Genomic DNA, 23,107 nt, shown 5'->3' with positions numbered 1-23,107 from the left:
CAGTTTACCTTCTTTTCTTCGCATCCCAGACCGGTTTGTGGTCGAACTGCCCGTGCCAAGCACCCCAGCAGCCAGATAGCCACTTACCACTGAACCGCGAATCAACAGACCGCTCCTTGTACCTGAGAAACTCCGCGGCTGGTTCTTCCCTGGCAGTGCAACGGACTCCTGTCTTCCTCCCGACGAGATTCTCTCTTCCCCCGGACGAAGCACCGACTTGCATCCGCTGCCAGGAACAACTGCCCCCGCTGGAGTGTTCTCACCACTTTAAGGTACCGTGTCCGCCAGGCCTAATAATAACCCCTTAACCTTTTGGACTGGGCTGGCCGACTTGACCCTCTAACTGGTCCCTTTCTTTGGTCTAACTCCTTTTTGAACCGTTACAAGACTTTTGTGCACTGCAATCGTGTGACCTTGGACACATTTCGTTTGGATCCTCTTTAAGCGGATCCGGCCTACTGACTCTGAATTCACTGTGTTACTTTGTCTTCCTCTCTTGTTGTGTTCGTGAAAAAGTGTAGGGATCTGTTGCAATTTATTCCCTGCTTTTCTCTCCCTTTTTAAAACAAATTATTAGAGTGCCATCTACGTTAAGCGCTCACCGCTCTCTGAAAATAAGTGGGGCTTTATTTAAGACTTGTCTAATATTCTTTTAAGGGAGTGTATATCTTTTAGTGACCGTGTTTTTGAATTGCTTACTATTAGTGCCTGTGTGTTTTTCTAGATGTGGTTTTAAATAAATAATTATATCTCTTTTACACCAAGCCCTGGTCAGTGTTTACTTGTTCTATTGTGTTCTCTTGACCTATTGTGAATACTCTGTATACTGCCTAACTCTTCTCGAGGGAAGTCTGACTGCTCAGCCACAGCTACCAAGTGAATCTGTGTGGTACAGACTGCTACCAAGTGGGTTTACTGCCAAACACCTTTAGTCCTAAATCTTTTGCAGTGGTCCCAGAGGGAACTGCACAGGTTTCTGCCTAACACTGGTGTACAGCGGTGGGATTTGTATTGAGTATACACTTTAGAGTGCTTGTTGAACACTTTAGGACAACTAGCCACAGAGCTTAGCACTAAGAAGCTGATTTTCTAACGATGTCTGCTATGGAGAGTTATACCCTAGAATCATTGTCTGCCAAAACTGCTGATTGCTTAAAAGTATTGTGTAGACATAAGAATCTCTCTGAGAAGGGCAAGAAAATGGAACTTATAGAAAGATTGTTAGAAAACCAAAGTCTGGGTGGTACAGAGGAATCTACCCCCCTCCCCAGCAAATGTAGAAAACAGTGATGGTATTGATCTGAATCAAAGTCTTGATAATGAGTCAGAAGAGGAAAGTGAACCTAATGAAGTTAGCCACTCTGAGCCTCTGTCTGCCTTACCTACTGTACCTACTGGGCCTATACCAGGTCCTACATGTAACCCTGCTTATTTTGAACTTGAAAAATGAAGCTTGAATTAGAGTACAAACGTTTTATTGCTCAATCTGAAAGAAACCAAGAGCTAGAGTTCAGAGGAATGAATGCCCAGGCTGAGCAGAAGCAAGCTGAGTTAAGACTCAGAGAAATAGAGCTTAATCATGAAGTAGAAATGAAAATGTTGTCTGTGGAAAATGCTTCTCTCTCCTCTGGTTCTTCTAGGAGTTCCAGTCCCAAAAGACCCTGGATGCCTAAGGAATTAGTGGGTATGTATGAACCTAAGTTGGATGTGTTGGATTGGTTGAAAATGTTTGAGTATAATCATGGGCTCCAGGACATCACAGGGAATGAGTTACTTCCCTGGTTGTTCTCTAGGCTTCCTGCTGTTGCAACTGATGTGGTAATGGAGTTGGGGGAGGTGGATAAGAAGGATTATGAATGTGTGTAACTAGCTTTGATAGCTAGATTTGGGAAGACCCCTTCCCAGTACCTTAAGAGGTTTAGGACCCTCAAAAAGCATGATGGTACCCCTTGGGCTACCTGGGTGAGTGAAAGTTTGAAAAACGTAGAGGGATGGATTAAGGGTTACAGAGTTAACGCTTATGAAGGAATGAAGAATCTTGTAATGTTGGAGTCAATTTATGATGCCTGCTCTCCTGAGCTCAGACAGCACTTGGCTGATTCAAAGGAATTAGATTCCAGGAAGTTAGCTAACGCTGCTGACTTGTGGGTTACCAACAGGGCCACTCACAAGGATTCTGGGGCTACTCAGAAAAAGGATGAGGGAAAACAGCCAAAGAAGGACTCCAAAGAGAATTCTAATAATTCCTATTCCAAAGAGGGCCCCAAACAGAACCTAAAGGGTAAGCCACTAGGGAAACCAAATCAGGCTAGTGTACCTCCTGGTTCCAAACCAGAAGGAGGTCAGAACAAGCCACCATTCCAGAAAGCATTTGGTAAATGATTTGTTTGTGGCTCCACTGACCATGTGAAAGGAGATCCCAGATGTAAGGGTAAACTTTCAGGGGTCCAGCTTGTCTCCTTAGCCTTCGCTCCAGAGGAGGAAGTACAAATGGCAAGTGGAAACTTTCTATTACTGGCTGATGAACCCATTGGAGTCTCAGCCAGTGTTTCTCTAGTGTCTCTGGGTTTGTGGGAACAACAGAACTTAGATGTCTATAATTCTATCCCAGATAATGCTAAAGATTATTATTAGGACAGTGTCCAGGTAAATGGCCAGGAGACTCCTGCCATTAGGGACACTGGGGCCAGCATAACTGTGGTGGACAAATCGTTTTTTCAGGCTGAGGATGTTGCTAAGGCACCCAAACGCCTCACCAAGTTAGCTGGAGGGCCTGTGCAGATGCTTCCCCAATTACCAGTTCTCATCCAGTGTAATGACATGACTGTGAAAATACCTGTCAGCATACAAAGTGAGGTGCCAGGAAGGGTTCTGCTGGGTAATGACTTGAAAACTCTTGGAGTAGTGTCACATACCCCCAGACCTCCTAGTAAAAGGTTACAGGAGCTCACCAGACCTGCAAGGGAGAGAACCATGAGAGGTACTCCCAAGGAGATGATGAAGAAAGAGATCACTCCTGCTCCACTGGAGATGTCAGCTGCTGTCTCTAAGCAACAAGAAGCAAAGGGGAAACCTAAGACTTCTAACAGGAAACCAGCAGTCAGCACTCCAGTGCAGCCAACAAGGACTTCCCCTAGGTTGTCCAAAGTTACAACAGTAACACCCCCCACCAGCTGAGGCTGAGAGGGAGGTACAACCCTGTGTGGTTGAACTAGACTCTGAAGCTAGTGGAAGGCCAGGAACACATTGGAGATCTGGATACTGTTGACCATCCTGAGCTGCAGTCTTTACTGGCAGAAGGTGGACCCAACAGGGCAGACTTCAGTAAGGGACAGAGAGAATGTCCAACTCTGGAAGGTCTTCGTCACCAGGCAGATGCTCAGGCTGAAGGGCAAGAGCCTGGGAAGTATAGGTTGCACTGGGAAGATGGCCTCTTCTACAGTGAACCAACAGAGTCTGCACCTGGGGACAACAAACGACTTGTAGTACCCCAAGAGAACAGACCACAGTTCTTGCAGTTAGCCCATGAGATTCCTTTGGCTGGTCACTTGAGTTTCAAGAAGACTAAGGAAAGGCTATCACTCTACTTCTATTGGCCAAAGATGGGGGCTGAAGTAGATAAATACTGCAGGAATTGCCACACCTGCCAGACTTCTGGTAAGGTTGGCTTCAAGAATGTGGCACCTTTAGTGCCTCTCCCTGTTGTGGGAGTCCCATTTCAGAGAGTAGGGATTGACTTTGTTGGTCCCCTTGATCCTCCAACCTCCTCAGGCAACAGGTTTATACTTGTTGTAGTAGACCATGCTACTAGGTACCCTGAGGCAATTCCTATGAGGACTGTTACAGCTCCGGCTGTTGCTAAGGCCCTCCTTGGTATTTTTACCAGGGTTGGGTTTCCTAAGGAAGTATTCTCTGACAGGGGGTCAAATTTTATGTCCCACTACATGAAAGCCATGTGGAAAACCTGCAGAGTTACTTACAAGTTCTCAACCGCATACCACCTCAGACAAATGGACTGGTTGAAAGGTTCAACAGAACCATGAAGAGCATGATAGGTGCTTTAGAGGACCCCCTTAAAAGAAAGTGGGACCTTCTACTGCCATGCCTTCTCTTTGCTTTTAGAGAGGTCCCTCAGGAGGGCGTAGGTTATTCTCCCTTTGAGCTTCTTTATGGTCATCCGGTCAGAGGTCCATTGGCCCTGATCAAGGAGGGGTTGGAGAGTGCTCCTTCCCCCAAGCCAGTCAGAGTGACTGACTATGTGGTAGGTCTCCGAAAGAGAATGTCACAAATGATGGCAGAAGCAAGTGATAACTTGAAAGCTGGACAAGCATTGGTCAAGCACTGACATGACCAAAAGGGTAACATGGTCGAGTTTACTCAGGACCAGCTAGTTCTCGTTATGATTCCAACAAGGCAGAGGGCCTTGCAAGACAAATGGATGGGACCCTTCAAAGTTGTGGGTACACTTGGAGAGGTCAACTATCTGGTGGATTTGGGCAACCCCAAGGAGGCTCCAACAGTCTTCCACACCAACAGACTAAAAGTGTATGTCTCCAGACCTGATGTAGGAGCTTTGCTTCTAGCATCATCAGAGGAAGAAGAAGAGAGTGAAGCTCTTCCTGATCTCCTCAGAGGCTTACCTTTAGACGAAAAGATTGAAGGAGTAAATCTCTCTTCAAATCTGACACCTGAGCAACAGGAAGAGTGCAAGTCTATGTTAAATCAGTTTGCCTCCTTGTTCTCACTTTCACCAGGCTTAACCCCTTGGGGACAGCATGACATACTCACTGGTGACTGTCTGCCAGTCAAAAGCAGAGGATATCGAATGTCAGAAAATGTAAGAACCCACATCAAAGGTGAGGTCAACAAGATGCTTGATCTCGGGGTAATAGAGCCCTCTACTAGCCCATGGTCTAGCCCAGTTGTGTTAGTACCAAAGGCAGGATCTAAAGAACTTAGATTCTGTGTGGATTACAGAGCTCTTAATGCAGCCACTAAGACTGATGCCCACCCTTTGCCAAGGACAGATGAGTTGGTGGATAGACTTGGTGCAGCCAGGTTCTTCAGCACATTTGACTTGACGTCAGGCTATTGGCAAATAGCCCTGACAGACCATGCCAAGGAGAAAACTGCATTTTCTACCCCAGTTGGCTTATACCAGTTTAAGGTTATGCCTTTTGGATTGGAAAATGCACCTGCTACATTTCAAAGGATGGTAAACCAGGTTCTGAATGGGATGGAGGACTTCTGCATGGCATACTTGGATGACATAGCAGTGTTCATCAATTCCTGGGAAGAACATGTGGACCACCTGAGATATGTTTTGCAGGCTCTTGGAAAGGCCAATCTGACCATAAAGGCAAGTAAATGCCAGATTGGACAGAGTAAAGTGGTCTACCTTGGACATGAGGTAGGAGGTGGAGAAATAAGGCCTTTGCCGAGTAAGATTGAAGCTGTGCAAAATTGGACAAGACCTACTACTCAACCCAGGTGAGAGCCTTCTTAGGCCTCACTGGGTATTACAGGAATTTCATTGAGAACTATGGGTCCATAGCTTCTCCACTGAATGTCAAGGTGGAATGAGGAGTGCAATCAAGCCTTTGAAACCCTAAAAAAGGCTCTTTGCCAAGCCCCAGTACTCAGAGCTCCTGACTACCACCAAACTTTCATTGTGCAAACAGACGCTTCAAATGTAGGAATAGGTACAGTCCTCAGTCAACTGGATGGGAAAGGTAGGGAGCACCCCATTTGCTTCATCAGTAGAAACTGAAGGATCCTGAAACAAGGTGGGCAACCATTGAACGAGAGTGTTTTGCTATTGTGTGGGCTCTGAAAACGTTTAGGCCATACTTGTATGGTTCTACTTTTGTCATTCAGACTGACCACCAACCCTTGAGATGGTTAATGCAAATGAAAGGGGAAAACCCAAAACTATTGAGATGGTCAATCTGCCTACAAGGGTTCGATTTCACCATTGAGCACAGGTCAGGGTGTCACCACCAAAATGCTGATGTTCTCTCTAGGATTTATGTCATCGACTAGAGGTATGAGATTCATCCAGGAGTGGATTAAATCCTCCTGTCCCTTAGTCTGGGGGGGGGGGGCGAGTGTTAGGGAGAATTCTCTCTTTAGGCTGAATTTCCTAACCTAGTGAGTCCCCCAGCAGCTTTGCTGGATTGGATTTCTGGAGTTTGTTTTTTTCTCCTCTCCTTCCAAGAGTGAGACTCTTTTCCTCCCACTCTTGGACATGATTCATGGTGTTCCTTTGACTGTTAATGTGTTTTATGGGCTATGGGGCCCTTTACTCCATAGGGTCTCATGTGTTTTTACTATGTGTGTTACACAGCACTCTCCGTGCAGTAACACAGGGGTGTCATAGTGACACGCCACCATAGACTCCATACCCTGGGACTGACTACTGTCTCCCAGGGCATGTAAAGTCACCATTGGCTTTACTAGTCCCAAATTATTAACAGAAACCAGTACAAACCATCATATTGTGGACGTACTGGTCGGGGCAATTCGATTTCCCCGGGGTCTGTTAGTCGAGGGGGCACGTCTCCATCCCCCCTGATCGAGTTTTGGCTGGTGGCAGTGGATACTACTTTTTATATTCGACCGCAAATATTTCCCTATGGGATTTTCCCATTGTTTGAGGCTACCAACTTTAATTATTTAATTCTCATAGCCTCGAACATAACGCCGGTTTATTTAATTAATATTAATTCGCCGGTTGGTATTTTTTGCCAGGACTCGATTCTAAAATGGCGTTTGTGTTCTCTTCTGTGACTCCAACCCAAGTCGAGCCCTTTGTTCCACTTTTTGGCGGGCTTCTCCACAGAAGCCTCCAAAAGTGGTGCCACTCTGTCTGGGTGCCACAGGGCGTGTGGGAGGGGGTTTAGGCACCCTTGACTGAGTTACGTTGGTAACTCAAGTCGCACTCTTGTGTGATTGGCCCAAGTGGTGAGCCGGCCGGCTCACCACTTAGCATGTTTGATTGACAGCTAGGCTGAGTGAATGGGGGTGTGCTGCATAAAAGCAGGGCTTTGGGGACTGGAACTTCAGAAGTCGCCACAGGAACTGAGAATCCGACGAGGGAGAAGCTGAGCCGACCTACCACGACGACACCACCGGTGGAGCCCTGCGGAACCGACTCACCACTTCCCGACGACAAAGAAGATCTCCCGGCTGGAGAGGCTTCTTCCCCTGACTGGTGGGCACAACCAGTTTACCTTCTTTTCTTCGCACCCCAGATCGGTTTGTGGTCGAACTGCCCGTGCCAAGCACCCCGGCAGCCGGATAGCCACTTACCACTGAACAGCAAATCATCGGACCGCGCCTTGTACCTGAGAAATTCAGCGGCTGGTTTCTTCCCTGGCAGTGCAACGGACTCCTGTCTTCCTCCCTGACGAGATTCTCTCTTCCCCCGGACGAAGCACCGACTTGCATCCGCTGCCAGGAACAACTACCCCCGCTGGAGTGTTCTCACCACTTTCAGGTACTGTGTCCGCCAGGCTTCCCTTTCTAAAGATTGCTAAAAGGTAATGATAACCCCTTAACCTTCTGGACTGGGCTGGCTGCCTTGACCCTCTAACTGGTCCCTTTCTTTGGTCCAACTCCTTTTTGAACCGTTACAAGACTTTTGTGCACTGCAACCGTGTGACCTTGGACACATTTCGTTTGGATCCTCTTAAAGCGGATCGGGTCTACTGACTCTGAATTCACTGTGTTACTTTGTCTTCCTCTCTTGTTGTGTTCGTGAAAAAGTGTTGGGATCTGTTGCAATTTATTCCCTGCTTTTCTCTCCCTTTTTAAAACAAATTATTAGAGTGCCATCTACGTTAAGCGCTCACCGTTGTCTGAAAATAAGTGGGGCTTTACTTAAGACTTGTCTAATATTCTTTTAAGGGAGTGTATATCTTTTAGTGACTGTGTTTTTGAATTGCTTACTATTAGTGCCTGTGTGTTTTTCTAGATGTGGTTTTAAATAAATAATTATATCTCTTTTACACCAAGCCCTGGTCAGTGTTTACTTGTTCTATTGTGTTCTCTTGACCTATTGTGAATACTCTGTATACTGCCTAACTCTTCTTGAGGGAAGTCTGACTGCTCAGCCACAGCTACCAAGTGAATCTGTGTGGTACAGACTGCTACCAAGTGGGTTTACTGACAAACACCTGTAGTCCTAAATCTTTTGCAGTGGTCCCAGAGGGAACTGCACAGGTTTCTGCCTAACACCACACCCCTTCCAACACCAAAATGCTACCACTAGCTGTTGCAATCATGTCGCTGGAGAACACGACCATACTGCTTCAACTACAGCAACAACAGCAACAACAGCAACAACAACAACAACTACAGCAGCAACAACAGGCAGCACAGAGGAGACGCAGGAGGAGAAGGAGGGTGAGACAGGCCCAGCAATTACCACCAGTGCAGCCACTAGTGCCTCGTAGGCAGCCACCAATCCCTCGCACCAGACCCAGCCCATTTAACCTAACCCCTGAGCAGATCCACACCCTGTACCGGTTGGACCGTGACACCATCACCACCATACTGGACATGATACAGAACGACATTGCCAGCCTCATAGAAATACGCACTGCCATCCGCCCGCTACTAAAGGTGGTGCCTGTGCGACACTTCCTGGCCACAGGCACCTACCAACACACAGTGGGGCAGCTGCATGGAATTTCACAACCACTATTTTCACGCATGCTGAACCAAGTGCTGGATGCCCTCCTGAAGCACACAAGCACCCACATATCCCTACCACGGACTGCCCAGGAGATAGCCGAAACCAAAGTAGGCTTCCATGCACTGGCAGGCATGCCCAATTGTGTTGGTGCCCTCGACTGCACCCATGTGGAATTGGTAGTCCCCCATGCCATAGAGGCGGTGTACCGCAATTGCAAGCTATACCACTCCATCAATGTGCAAATGGTATGTGACTCCAGCAAGATCATCACCCATTGCTGCGCCCGATTTCCTGGATCCACACATGATGCCATGGTACTGCGCATCTCCACGCTACCCTGTCACATGGAGCGACATGCTGGACCACGTGCCTGGCTGCTTGGTGAGTTGCTGTCCCATGGCTGTGCTGTGGGGTACTGATGTGTGCGGATGCAGAAGGGGGGGGGATAGTGCACCTGGGTGGGGAAGGGGGGGAATAGTGCACCTGGGTGTGAAAGGGGGGGAATAGTGCACCTGGGTGGGAAAGGGGGGGTAATAGTGCACCTGGGTGGCAAGAGCGAGTGAGTGGAGAATGCATGCACAGCTAAACACTCCTCACCTGAACCAGCCAAACGGAACATAACACATCACTTGGCCACACATCACAAATAATACATATGGATGACAACAAGTAAGAGGCACAACCAGGCCACCATGGTGAAAGCAAGCAATGCATGACTGAACAGGATGGCAACTGTGGCAATGTGGCTAGTGTGACCATGCATTGTGAAGAATATACAGCATGAATTGGAGGCAAAGCATTGTCGCACTACCACAGCACATCTGCCTCAGCATGCATGATTACACCCTGCATCATCTATTTAACCCCATCCAGTGTACCACACCTCATTACAGTATACATTACATCTAGGTGACTATTTTGTATACGTACAGGGACATTTGCATGCCCACACCAAATAGCTGCCGCCATGACTGTGCTCCCTGAAGGTGGCAGTTCAGAGTGACACACACCTATTTGTATCTGCTTGCAGGTGATGGAGGATATCCCTTGAGGCCGTGGCTACTTACCCCTGTGCGGAACCCGCAGAACAGCCATGAAGAGGAGTACAATCGTGTGCACACTCGTACCAGGTGTTGTGATTGAGCAGACCTTTGGCCTGTTGAAGGCACGGTTCCGCTGCCTAAGCAGGTCTGGTGGGTCACTCCTATATAGGCCTGAGAAGTTGACAACGATCACCATGGCCTGTGTCATGCTGCACAACATGTGCGTCCGGAGGAATTTACCACTGCCACCTGACATTGACATGCATGGGCCGGGTGAGGATGAAGGGGATGGAGACGGAGGCGAAGGAGCCCCCCTGCCAGTACGTGATGCACGGGATGGCCATGCTGTACGCCAAGCACTAATCCACGAATACTTCTGAAATGCAGGGACCATGAAAGTAATGTGCCAGTGACACACTGGCTGCATGTGGACATGCACACTTGTTCAGTTAGAAGTTTGCCATGGTACGCCATCACACATTAAATGTACATGCACAAAATGAAGTATGTCCAGCCATTGATTTTCTTGCAAACAACTGGTGTATTTTTCAGACACGTAATAATGTAAACATTCCCCTCACAACCCCCAGTGAACTCCCTCACCCACCCTACAAACCCCACAAATACCCCAGTGAACTCCTTCACCCACTCTACAAACCCCAAAAATACCCCAGTGAACTCCCTCTCCCACCCTACAAACCCCAAATGTCCCCAAATGTACACCAAACACTGGTCCCTTGACCAACGTCCATTTGTCCAACGGCATTGTCTGCCCACTCTACTTCTTCGCTATTTTGGGATCCGGGGGTGCCATGTCCAAGCGCCGTTCACTCCTCCGCGTCATCCGCACAGGGGCTTGATTGGGCTGAGGTTGAAGGGGTTGTGGTAGTGGAGGTGTCCGTGGCCGGTCCCATGCCTGCCCCAAGGTGTGGGCGCTGAATTTGAGGCAGGTTTGACATCAGGGCTTGCGTAAGTGCCCCCAGACACTCCATCATGGCAGTTGTGGATGCCTCAACGGCAGCAGTATTTGCAGCGATGGCTGTAGCGATGGCCCTCATGGAGTCATTACCATCGGCAATTTGTTGCCGCATTAGGTCAAGCATCGACTCCTGTCGTGCCTCAACCCTCGACAGGCGAGCCTCAAAGGAGTCGTTGGCAGCAGGAGTGCTGGTAGCCAGGGTGGTGGTAGCCAGCATGGTGGCAGCCAGGGTGGTGGTAGCCAGCGTGGTGGTAGCCAGGGTGGTGGATGGCGCTTGCGTGGGGCCCACGTCCAGGGAACAGTCCTCCTCAAAAAGGCATATGTCAGACTCTCCGAGGTCCGTGTCGTGGAGGCATGGATCGCCACTGCTCTCGGCCTCTGTAGGGGGAGGGAGGCTAGTAATGGGGCTTGGGGTGGGTGTGGTGGACACGACTGTGTCACCCTCGTTCTCCACATCAGCATCCGCAACGTCCGTGGTGGTTGGCGGAGCGGGAACGGAAACGCCTCCCACTGTTGTGGGTGGCTGCTGCTGGACTCTGGCTGCAGGTGTTTCCTGCTGGGTTTCTGCCCGGTGTGGCACACTGCCTGTTGGTCTGGGCAGTTTCTGGGGCTGGGGGTGGCGGTGGCCCTGGTCCCTTGCTGTGAAGTAGATGCACTTGCACCCCTGTACTGCCTGCCATCTTCCTCATCGGTGCCTCGGGGATAGAAGAGATGCAGGTCATCAGTGATGGTGTCACATGGCAGCGATAATCTATTGCGCTGTGATATGTTCATACATTCATGCATCCAATTATTACAGGGATGTGGCATTTGATGTTCTGAGGGGGCATGTGGGCAATCAATGCATGGCTGTTGGCATGGCATTGGTATGGTGTCTGTGTGGTGAGTTACATGGGCACGGTCGAGTCATGTTGCACATGTGTTGGGATTGGGATTGGCACTCAGCATGCATTTGTGTGTGGCAGGGTGTGGCACACATTCTTGACTGGATATGTTGATGTGGGCCCGGGTCATGCATTGCCTTGCCTAGTCTCACTTCGACGTCACTTGTGCCACATCATGGTTTACCCTACAGGTATGTGATGGGTCACTCACCTTCTTCTGGGGATGATGCGGCGCCCACCTCCTGCTCTCCGAATCCCTCTATGGACTCAGGATCTATGAAGGTACTGGCTGCCTCCTCCCATGGCATCAGCTTCACTGGTGAGTGTGGCCCTCCGCCTGTCGCCATGGCGGCCCTCCTGTTGTCTGCCAGGATGTTCCTCACCCTGTGGCGGAGGTCATCCCACCGCTTGCGACAGTCGCGCACAGTCCTTGGGGTGGTTCCCACTGCTGACACCCTCTGGGCGACCTCCTGCCAGACTTCCTTCTTTTTGATCTGGGCCGCATGCTTCATGTCAGTACACCTGATGATGTCCACATGCTGGGCCAGGGTGTCAGCGAGCATATTAAGCTCAGCATCTGAAAACGCTGTTTGCGCTTCCTGGGGGTCATCTTCCTGGTTGCCTTGGACATCCTGGTTATTTTCTGCCACAGCACAACACAAATGACTGGTGGTTGGGGAGGATAGCAATGGATTGTGTTTTTAAAGATGGCCACCGCCCCATTTTCCGTTCCTGCGCGATGTCGTAATTTGCGGGTCCGTTTTTTGCGAACACGGTATTACCATGGTGGTATTACCGTGCCGGTATTTAGGGGTTGGTATGAGGCGGTACCGCTATGGGCGGGTCCCGCGATGCCGGTATAGGGGAGTTAGAGGCCCTTTAGCGGCATGGCGGTATTGCCATTACCGGCATGGAGGAACGCGCATGCTCGTGCACTCGTAATCACCCGCTATTAGCGGGTTCATACGAGCACGGACCCGCTCATTCCGGCATGCCGGTAATGAACCCGCTTTTACCGGGCTACTCGTAATGAAGCCCCTAGTCTTGACCGCCACCAAGCTACCTTGATTGATCTGGCTTGTCCAGAAGGTTACCCTGTGCCAAGAAACTAGGCTGCCCTCCTGAACTTCTGCCCACCAGGTCAGAGTTCGGAAATCCATCTTAACAGCCTGACGCAGATATTTTTTCTTTAGCATAATGCTTGCCTCTGCGTCTTTAATAGAATCAAGACTACCTGCACGTCTACGTATGGGTAATCTTCATTAGCTATGCTTTTCTTAACTATATGGTCTATGAGATGCAGAGGCGTAGACAGGGTAAGGCCTGAGCTGGTCCAGGTGGAAACAGGTAAGGAACAAAAGTGTTTGTGTGCGTGCATGGATTGTATGCATGTATGAATGTATCCATGCAGGCATGTCAGGGAGTGTGTAAGTGTTTATGTTTGTATGTGAGGGAGTGTCTGTAAGCACATGCATATGAATGAATGCAGTGTGAATGGTGTACATGGGTGCGTGTTTGAATGACTTAAGCGGTGTAGGTGCCTGAATGTTTGTGTGTGTGTGTGTGTGTGTGTGTGTGTACTTATTTGTGTGTGTCTCTATAGCTCCTGTATCTGTGATGCTGGGATCCACAGAAGGGGCATTGGAGCATGAACATTTTTTGCCAGGAGCATGCCATGTTTTACTGGATTTTTGGGCAAAGCCAACTAGAGTGCTATTATGTGAATGATGGAATGGAGTGGGTGGAGGGTACTGCAATGGGGATAGCCTGGTCCTACAGTGGCATGGAATTTTGGACTTGCATTAAGGGCAAAGCCAACCTGAGTGTTCTTACATGGGGAGGGCATTTTTCCTTACTGTGACATGGCATTATTTAACTGGTGTTAAGGTCAAAGGCAACATGATAAGTGTTCTTACACAGGTGTGGGGCGGCATTGAGCAGCCCACAAGGCAATGTTTTCTTAGTGTGCCATGACATTTTGTACTGGTGTTGGGGGCAAATACAACATGATGAGCATTCTTACATGGGTGATTTGTGTAATGATAATGATTATTTATAGCGCTTTTGCCAAAGCACTTTACAGAGAGCATATTTATATAAAATGATCACCAAACTGAAGTTGAAATTGATGTACCTACTTCAGAGGGAGGAAAGGCTGAGCTGGCCTTGCCTGGATTTGAACCTGCGGATCACACTCAGTCTGCAGCAGCAAAAGTTCAACCCGCTGTGCTGTCTTAACAGCTAGCCAGAAGGGCATGTTTTCTTACTGTGACATGGCTTTTTTTTACTGGCATTAAGGCAAAACCAACAGGCGTGTATTCTTACGTGAGGATACAGCATATCGTCATGTATTGGCAGAGCCAGCATGAACATGTTTTGTTAAAGTATCATTTCTGGCATTATAGGGGAGTACTGGCATACAGTGGGCAAAGACATCTTGAAAATATGTTTGAAAATACTCCTCTGCATTGGCATTAGTGACTAGGCTTCCAATAGACTTCTTTCATGTCTTACCCTACAAACCCAATGTTAAACCATGTGGCTTTTTACCTAATGTATCACAGCAAGTGTACTGTAAAATGCACCATTGTAAGCCCTTATTTAATTATTGTTCCCTTATGGGGGGGGAACCCTTCCAAACCCATCTTCAGTGGTTTGCGGATTCAGGCGGGTTCCCTCTTTGGGCTCCTCTTAGGGTGAGCCCTACTACATTATCTCAAGGAGTCACTTGTTACACAATCCTGGCTACACCCCGGGTGAGTTGGGGTGGAAGATGCATTTAATGGGCCAAAGGAAGGCGTAACATCTATTCAGCTTCCTGGACTCGGGGTGGGGGATCAACAGTGCAATAGGTGCAATGGCCCCACTCACTACCAGCTTTAAAAAACTGCCATCCAGTCCCCCCAAAATTGTGGGGCTGACTGCGCCCCTATTCTTACTACCGGCACACGATTATTGTGTGACCTGTCCACACCACCCCCTCCCTTGATACGTTATCCCACTTAAAGCACCATCAACATTGTAATAAAACATGCCAGTAAGAACTTACAAAACCTCAATGTGGTTGTTAAATTTGAGAGGACTTGGTATGAGTTGTAAAAGAGGAACTTTATTAAGTTATAATAACGCAGGCAGCAGGCCCTGCTGGCTTCAAACTCATCTAACGAACTGAGCCGTTTGGAACAACCGGACGAGCAGGATCTGCGAGTTTTTCCATGATGTAAAAGTATGGAACACTACATTGTGCCTGAAGCATCTCTATGAGCTGGAAAATTATATGAACTGCAAATGGCAAGTGGTGTGGGGTTCCGGGCAAAGACCTTTGCACATTCACTAAGCGTCAGTGTTTGGGATCTTCGTAATGAGGGAGATGGTTTTATGAGCGGAACATCAGCGCATTGGGAATCCAACGTGAATTACTTCTTGTGCTGGCACTGTTTGTCTATGGTGCGCCCTAAATTACTGTTGGCTGCAGATTGGTAGTGTGATCGGCGTCCGTCATGACCTTGGTGGGCTAAATTTACCAACCGGGCCCTGATACCTAGGAGAGGCACAATCTTAGATCCTCTCCTAAGCCTGCCCCCATCCTCAGACAGACTTAGTTCTAATTTCACCTCATAGTATCTATCATAACATCTATCCAAATTCTATGGCATGACAGGAGGCTTCATATTTTGCATTTCCATCTTTACTCTGAAACCACAACAGCAAAGAAAAAACTTTACAAACAAAAAGTTTCAACAACAGAACTAGATAATAGTTCAATGTCCATGCATGGGGAACTCCCCAAACCATCATGGAGGACAGGTCATGCCCTGCAGGGAACCAATGAGCAGGGACCCTCCTCTATATATATATCCATTACTCTAACCCCAACCCCTCTTTCTTTGCTGCTGACTCCACAGAGCTAAGTCACCCCTTTCAGTTGCGTCTTACATGTTAGTCAGTGTTTGCCATATTAATTGGTGTTGCATATATATGTGTGCCTTGCGGCTTTCACTTTGGAAAATTGTGTTTCCTTATTTTAAATTTATTTGCTGTGTTATTTGAACGGCCACTTACTTTGTGGCGTCTAACAGAATTAATGGGCCACGAGCGCCCGTGCTTCTTCCTGCAGTATGGTTCCTTTTATGGGTTTGGGGCGCCTGGCAGCGCCGAGCTGTGTGTTTATTTTACTTTCTTTCTGAGATAATGCGAGCAGTCGCATGGGCCCCTGTGGAAGCTAAAGCTTTAGCTTCAGGCCTGTCGAGCGTGATTTATTTACAGAATGTCAGCTGTGCTGGGTCTTTGAAGCCTGGGCTTCAGACCTCCCGTGCACACCCTTGGTTTATCTTGTTTATTTTTCACGTGAGGCCCATTTAGAAGCTGTTGCTTACAGGCCTGTCATGCGTGGGTTGGTGTGCCTAGTGCGCCCTGTTATGTTTTCTTTTATTTTGAGAGTCTTTGTCAGCAGGGGTCTTTTAAGCCTTTGCTTCGGACCTCGCACGCACAGCCAAGGGGTAGGGCTGGGGAGCGCTTTCTTCTCTTGTAGCTAGTACAGCCACCAGTGGCTCAAATGGTAAGTGCTTGGTCTTGGAATGCTGGAGACCTAAGTTCTTATCCAAGGTCTGGAACATCCTGGGCATGATTTAAAAACAAATTTAATTCTTTTTATGCTGAATTATGAATGTCAAATTTTTGAATTTATCCATAAGGGAATTTTCCTTTCTTATACGCTGCCCTGACCCAGGGGTAGGGTTGAGCAGCGCTCGGATACCTGTGGGTTTGTAGCGCTATATATATATATAATTGCTGACTTATGAATGCTAAATTGTTCACTTTATACCAAATGAGATAAAAGGGGTTTTTCCCTTTAAAGTAATCCTTATGGGAAAGGTGCAGGCTTCCACATATGGGTCTCCCATTTCAATCCCCATGCGCGCCCTGGCAACAGCTTTGCTTACTAAAGTGCAGGTGAGGGGAGCGCCATGCACCACTTTTACATTTTAGAAATGAAATACAAAATACTACCAAGTGTCTCACTATTTTTGGGTATCTTGCGTCAGAATTTCATAACCTTTATTTTGATTGCCGCTGCCTGCTCGGCTTCAGGTTTCACCTGAGTTGGGATGCGAGGGTTGTTCCCTGGCGTGCTGCTGACTTCGATACCCTGCTCGGGTAAGCAGCTTGTGGTGCGCTTGCTTGGCGTATTCCTTTGACACAGCAATGGTTAAGCTGTGTGTGAAGCATTGCCGCTTCTCTTTATTCAAACAACTATTTTGTTTGTTTTATTTGTTTTTTTACTTTATCCTTCAAAGAAAAGACAGGGGTTGGTTGAGGAGGTTGTTAAATGACCTAGAGGGGGCTTGAGCCTTCCTATCCAGCCATCATTCAGGCACAATCCTGTACTAGAATGATATTTCATGTCCCTTTACGGGGGAAAAGAAATGTCTGCTTAATTACCCCTCTCTCTCTCTTTTTCCGTTAGGTAAGTTCAGGACAACTCAGTCCGTTTTCCTTTAGGTTTCTCCTCCCCTGAAGGGGTTAAGTTCGCAGGTTAGGGGGTGTACCTACAGTTCTGGTCTGTTCCTCATATCCTGTTTTCTTAATATATATCTCCCCTAATGCATGGTCCTTGGTTTCTGTGTCCGTTAATTTGGCGGACCCTACTTGCCTTCATGAGGCGTTAAGAACCTTAGCCTTCTTCCCTCATCAGGGGGGCGGTCTTGGGAGACAGTGCCATCCTCTTGTTTTGTGAGCTAACCCTCTCGACATTGATTGCACAGTCCTGGGTATCCTTCTTTGCCCTAGGGGACATAAGGGATAGGACCCTACGAAGGAAGAGGGTATCTGGGTTTTTTAGGACATGTATAACCCAGTTTGCTCACTGGCTAAAGAGGGATGTAACCTCTATGTTCACTATTTGATGTGCAAGTGCTGGGCTACTTGATCGAGGTCTGTTTGCCTGCTCGGCAACGATGGCGCCTCTGCTCTTACGGAGCTGCGTAGTTACCCCTCTTGTGAGAAGGGATGGCTCAAGGGCAATGCAGTCCTCTGAGAGGTTAAACTATACAATCCAGGTTCGGATTATAATACTAGCACTTGAAAATGTGCGGATCATGAAGGACTGGATTATAAGAGCGATTGCCTGCTCGGCTTCGATGGAAAACCTTCACGGCCACAGGATGACCTAAGCCCTTACCCGTGCGATTTCATCTCGAATTATTATTGAACAGGTGGCTTTATTAAGATCTTGCCCCTCAGGAGAAGGGAGCAGATCCTTTGGAGGTTTTCCTGAGTCTACCTATCCAGTAGAAGGTGCATCAAGAAGTGCGCACAGTTACTCCTCTGCTCGAGGGGCTTGAGCATGGTGTTTTTTGGTTCCTTTGGAAGGATTGTGCCGACTAGTCCTGCTAGTCATAGGATATCTCCAGTAATGCCTTTGGTGTTCACTAGGTTTTTCGTAGAAGATGTTCATCTCAAACCCCTGGGGGTTGCTGTGGGTTAACAAGGATCCTATTTGTGCTCTTCCTCTGTCAGTTTTTCCCTTGCCCTCATTTTAGAAGGGGCGGTGATAAGAACCTCCCTCACGGTTTCTCAATTATGAATGAGATAAATATGCTCTCACTAATTGGGAGTGGACGTATAGGATACTTCTAATAATAAGTATTTTACAAGTTTTAACATATATTTGTGGAAGTATTGTTATGCTCATTGTTTCCTGTCTCCTGGCAGATGGTATGGTTGTATTAGACCTCGAGGGTTAGTGTTGAGGGGTATCCTCCATTATTCCTCCCCTCAAGAGTTTCAGCGTCAGTTCTACTGATGGGTTCACTCTTATCATTGTCCCTCCCTTTAGGTTTGGCCTTTCCCTTCAGCCCCTGGTGTCACCAAGTTAATGAAGAAGGTGATAACTCACCGAGGTTCCAAAGGTTCTGGCGTGTGTGTGTGTATATATATATATATTTGTTTCTTGGATACAGTTAGAGATGTCCCTTCCACAATCACAGAGTTTGTTCTTGGTTTTAGGCACGTCATTATAACTCTGCATCTTATCCTTTGGGATGATAGACTGTACTTAAGTAAGGAGTTAGCAGTTTTCTCCCCTGGAAAGGGTGATTATTTCCCTTAGCTAGTTAACCTAGATGGGCAGAGGGCCAGCTCCTTCCGTGTCATTGTTCCAAGCACCCCGCGAGAATCTATTGCTCTCGCATTTAGATCAGCCTTTGGAACAGTTACCTAAACCTGTTACACACAAGAGCCTTTCTCTAAGATCAATTCCAGTTAGCTCCGTGACTGAAGAAACATATTGTCAATCAGGATGTCGGTCCGATAACTCAGCAAGTGCATCACTCGCTTTAACATCTGTGCAAAGCCTGCTGATGCAGGATCCAATGGGCAGAGCCACACTCAGCCTTTCATACTTGCGAGATCGATAAATGAGCTCCACACACCGTGTGTTATAACAAGCAGGGCTCAGATGCCTGATGGTTTGTAGCGCTTTATGAAAGCTACATTATTAGCTCTCTCTTGGCCTCAATCTGGTACGGTTGGAGTTCCGATTGGGTGATCTCTTTTCCTTGTGAGAAGGTGGATGCCAGTCCACTGTCTTTGGACGGTTCCTCTGGGATTGCTCGGTTCCTTTTGGGGCCTTCTCGGGAGGGGGATGGTTCCCATCCCTATAGGATTTTACGGTGCATGTTGTCTAGTGTCACCCCTATCCACCTTTCTCTATCTCTACCTGTCACTTCTCTCTTATGGTTCCTCTGTTATTCATTAGAATATATTTTCATCTTTTTCTGGGGCTTCAGAAGTTCTTTGCGCAGTGCACTATCTGGGTCATCAAGGACTTTTGGAAAGCCTTTAATAAGCCTGTTTTCTTTTAGATGGCGGCTATTCAGTGAATGGGTATGTGATAAGATTTTGCTTCTGTTTCTCCCTTAACGGAAATAGGTTGTTCTGGTAGAACGGCCTACGAAGGATACTTTACATGCCAATGATTGCATTTTACTGCCATTATCGCAGCGAAACATGGTCGCTAAGGGTGAAAACGGTGGTTGGCAGTACTTGGTGCGCAGGACCTTCAGGTCCATTGGTTTTGGGGTTCCACCTTGACTAGGTGTTTCTTATCGGCTTCGATTATATCATATGGTATTAACACATCTTTGTTTTTTCAAGTAAGGATTGTCTGTGCTACAACTGTTTTCAAAGTTATCCATGTGGAGTTTCTTTCCTGTTAAAGTACATCTCCTGTTTCAGTCCTTTAGATATGGACAGTGCAATGTTCTCCCAGGGGTCAGGATTTATTGCCAGATTGGGTACCCATAGGGTTTCCTCCATTTATTATCCAGGTCTGGGTCATTTTCTAATGTATAAGGTTTTAAGTGTTTTTAAATGCTTAAGTTGGACTTAACCCCCAAATACCTCTCAGCTGCTTTCCTGTGGGAACATTATTGTGGGGTCTCTTACCCTTGGGCCATATGGATTAAGTAGATTTGCAGAGAAAGGGAGTTAATTGCTCCTTGGTCCTTCAATGGAAGATGCTATAGTGTTTAAGATGCTCTCCTGGAGGAGGGAATTGTCAAAGCAGCTGTTTGGTCATGGGAATAATATTTGGAATAATAATTTTATTTTATCACTAGTGTATTGCTCAGGTTGGGATTTGGATTGGGATGCAAGGGCTTTGAACTTGCATAATATGAAGCCTCCTGTCATGCCATAGAATGGGAAATCCCCCTCACTAACTTGACAGGGGGTTTAGATTCTATTAAAGACAGGAGGCGAGTATTATCCCACCCACCCTCCCTTTGTATTGGCTGTTCTGCTTCCACCCACCCACCCTGTTATATTTCATATTGTTTCAGATTTGGGTGAGAAGTCCTATCCAGAAGAACTTCGTCATAGATTCAGGCTGTGGGAAGGTTGAGATCTCCAGTTTCGCTGGACCCTTTCTCCGCGCTACGCAGTTCAACCGTTTCATTGGACGTCTGGTGCAAGACAGCTGCAGAAAGAGGGGTTGGGGTTAGAGTAATGGATATATATAGAGGAGGGTCCCTGCTCATTGGTTCCCTGCAGGGCATGACCTGTCCTCCATGATGGTTTGGGGAGTTCCCCATGCATGGACATTGAACTCTTATCTAGTTCTGTTGTTGAAACTTTTTGTTTGTAAAGTTTTTTCTTTGCTGCTGTGGTTTCAGAGTAAAGATGGAAATGCATAATACTCGCCTCCTGTCTTCAATAGAATCTAAACCCCCTGTCACGTTAGTGAGGGGGATTTCCCATTCTCTTTGCTGGGCCACCCCTCTGTTGTCCATTCTTTGACTTTGGTCACAATGACATCCTCTCTGTCAGCCTCCTGCCACTCTTTTCCACAGCACTACATGCAACCTCAGTTATGACCACATCTTGCTCTCTCATCACCTCAGTAATGTCTCCATTGTCCACAGGAAGTCTAGACAGGCAGCAGCACCCACATTTTCCCTACCAGGCATATGGCTAATTCTAAAATTGTAACCCAGCAAACCCATCATCCATCTAGAAATCCTGGGCGAACCCAAACATCACAATGCAATAACATGTTAACTATAATAGAATGCATATATAATAAAAGAATACATAGACCACTCTAAACCTAACACAGCTCCCTCCTTACAGAATGACAATAAAATTGGGAAATGTACTCCCAACAAAAATCTTTATAGCGGGTAGGCATTTTCCTCACAGTGCACACAACAAAGCAAAGAATGTCTAAACATCACAATGCAATAACATGTTAACTATAATAGAATGCATATATAATAAAAGAATACAGAGACCACTCTAAACCTAGCAGTGGTCTAGCAGTTGTTTTTTCTTAAGAAGACTGGCGCTGTCTCTCAACATACTACTTCGCAGGGGCAGGTGCACAGCGCTCAAAGGAATCTCGTTTGCAGCCAAAAGAATGGCCAGTTTCTTCAGCAACAATCTCTTTACAGGACATTAGTCCTAACTGTTGGTTTCTTACACAGAAAACACGAAACCCACCATTTCTACAAAATAACACACGGAACTGCAAACCATGACTCGCCCTTTGAATAGAATTTTGGAATAACAAAAACAAGCAGACATATTCCCACTCGTGCCTGCACGTTCACTCAGCAGCTCTTAAAAAGATGTTGAGGAGAGCACTCGTGTGTTGCAGCTGAGGACTGGAGGCTGGGTCCCACTTTTAGACCAATACATGCCAACATTTCAACCCACCTGTGCGGGAGATTACGTCAGAAAAATCGGGAGCCAAGGATTTTCCCATAGGAATGCATTGGGCAAAGATTTATTTTAGGCGGGAGAACGTGAAAAATAGCATTATTTTTCACGCAAAAATCGGGAGCCTCCCGCCTAAATCGGGAGGGTTGGCATGTTGAGCCCACGTACCTCGGAGTAGGGTGCTGGGCTCGAGCGTCTCCTCCTCCTTCTCCGCTAGCTTCTGGGCTGCGGTCTCTTTCACTAGAGCCTGGAACTTCTCCAAATTGTGCGTGAAGCTGCCCGGGCTTAGGGCTCTTTGGTGCATCTCGGCCCCCGGTTCGTCGGGCTCCATATCGAACAATCGAGAAGATTATCCTTCCCTTTTTGCAACCATTGGCGCAAGTGAAGTACCGGAACGCAGTTTCCTCCACTTCTTCACGGGCCAGTCCTGGAAACAATGACGTCACAGCCACTTTTTACGTGACGTCTGGCTCTTCCAGTCTGACAGAGAATACGCACTGCGTTCTTTTCGGTGAGACGTTTATGACGTAGACAGGAGCTGAAGTAGCGCGTGGATCTGCTGCACATACGCAGCAAGGCTTCACGAAGTTCTTGTGAATTTCAAGAGGGCTACTCGCATTCTCTGCGAATGGGCGTCATGCCGGTGGAAAGAACACCTTTTTAACTGTTGACTTCCCTATGAAGCCAGTATATTTTGAAGCCACAAATGGTTATTTCTTGTATTACACTTATATCTTATTATAGCTTAGTTGTAACCATGTATTTCCCAATTGGTGTGAACTGATATATAATGCAGAAGTCATTAAAACGTGCATTATGTTTTAGCCAAAGTTCCACTTTTACAGTGCAGTCTTCACAAAAAGTGTATTTATCCATCAGCGATAAGAATCCAATGTCGGGGATAATCATATATGCTGATAACCAAATGTCAGTTATCTGAGTGGCAGGGAGTGGGAAATCATAGCATGACGCAGGATAACAAAATGTCCTATGCTTTGCTCTGTTTTGCCATCACACTGGCATTTCGGAATCTCGTTGTCCAGCTTCAATAAATACCCTGCTAGCTGGCATTTCCATAACCCGAACGGCACTATTACTGCAAGGGGAGCAGGGGTGGACTGGCCTATAGGGAACTCTAGAGATTTCCCGGTAGGCCTCTGCACCCTGGGCCTCTTTTGTGTGGCATTCACACATTTTCTCCTGGGAAAAGCCTTGGGCTTGCGGAAATTGCGTAATATAGGGCCATTCTGAAAATTATTTCCAGGGCTTCTTTTGGGTCCAA

The 23,107-nt window shown here is 47.3% G+C and overlaps 1 protein-coding gene across 1 annotated transcript in view; it reads right to left on the bottom strand.

Annotated features, from left to right (window-relative positions):
• WDR64 (WD repeat domain 64) overlaps nucleotides 1–22,263 on the bottom strand; it is a 1,979,698-nt gene extending 1,957,435 nt beyond the window's left edge. The window contains exon 1 of the mRNA XM_069607651.1: nucleotides 21,994–22,263. Coding sequence (XP_069463752.1) covers nucleotides 21,994–22,156 — 163 coding nt within the window. The 5' untranslated portion in view covers nucleotides 22,157–22,263. The remainder of the gene's footprint in view (nucleotides 1–21,993) is intronic.
• Between the last annotated feature and the right edge of the window lie 844 nt (nucleotides 22,264–23,107).

The sequence above is a fragment of the Ambystoma mexicanum genome, chromosome 4q, assembly GCF_040938575.1.
Source record: "Ambystoma mexicanum isolate Mex_15411 chromosome 4q, UKY_AmexF1_1, whole genome shotgun sequence".
NCBI classification, from domain to species: domain Eukaryota; kingdom Metazoa; phylum Chordata; class Amphibia; order Caudata; family Ambystomatidae; genus Ambystoma; species Ambystoma mexicanum.
The sequence above is the reverse complement of the archived record's forward strand: the minus strand, read 5'-3'. Positions and strand labels throughout refer to the sequence as shown.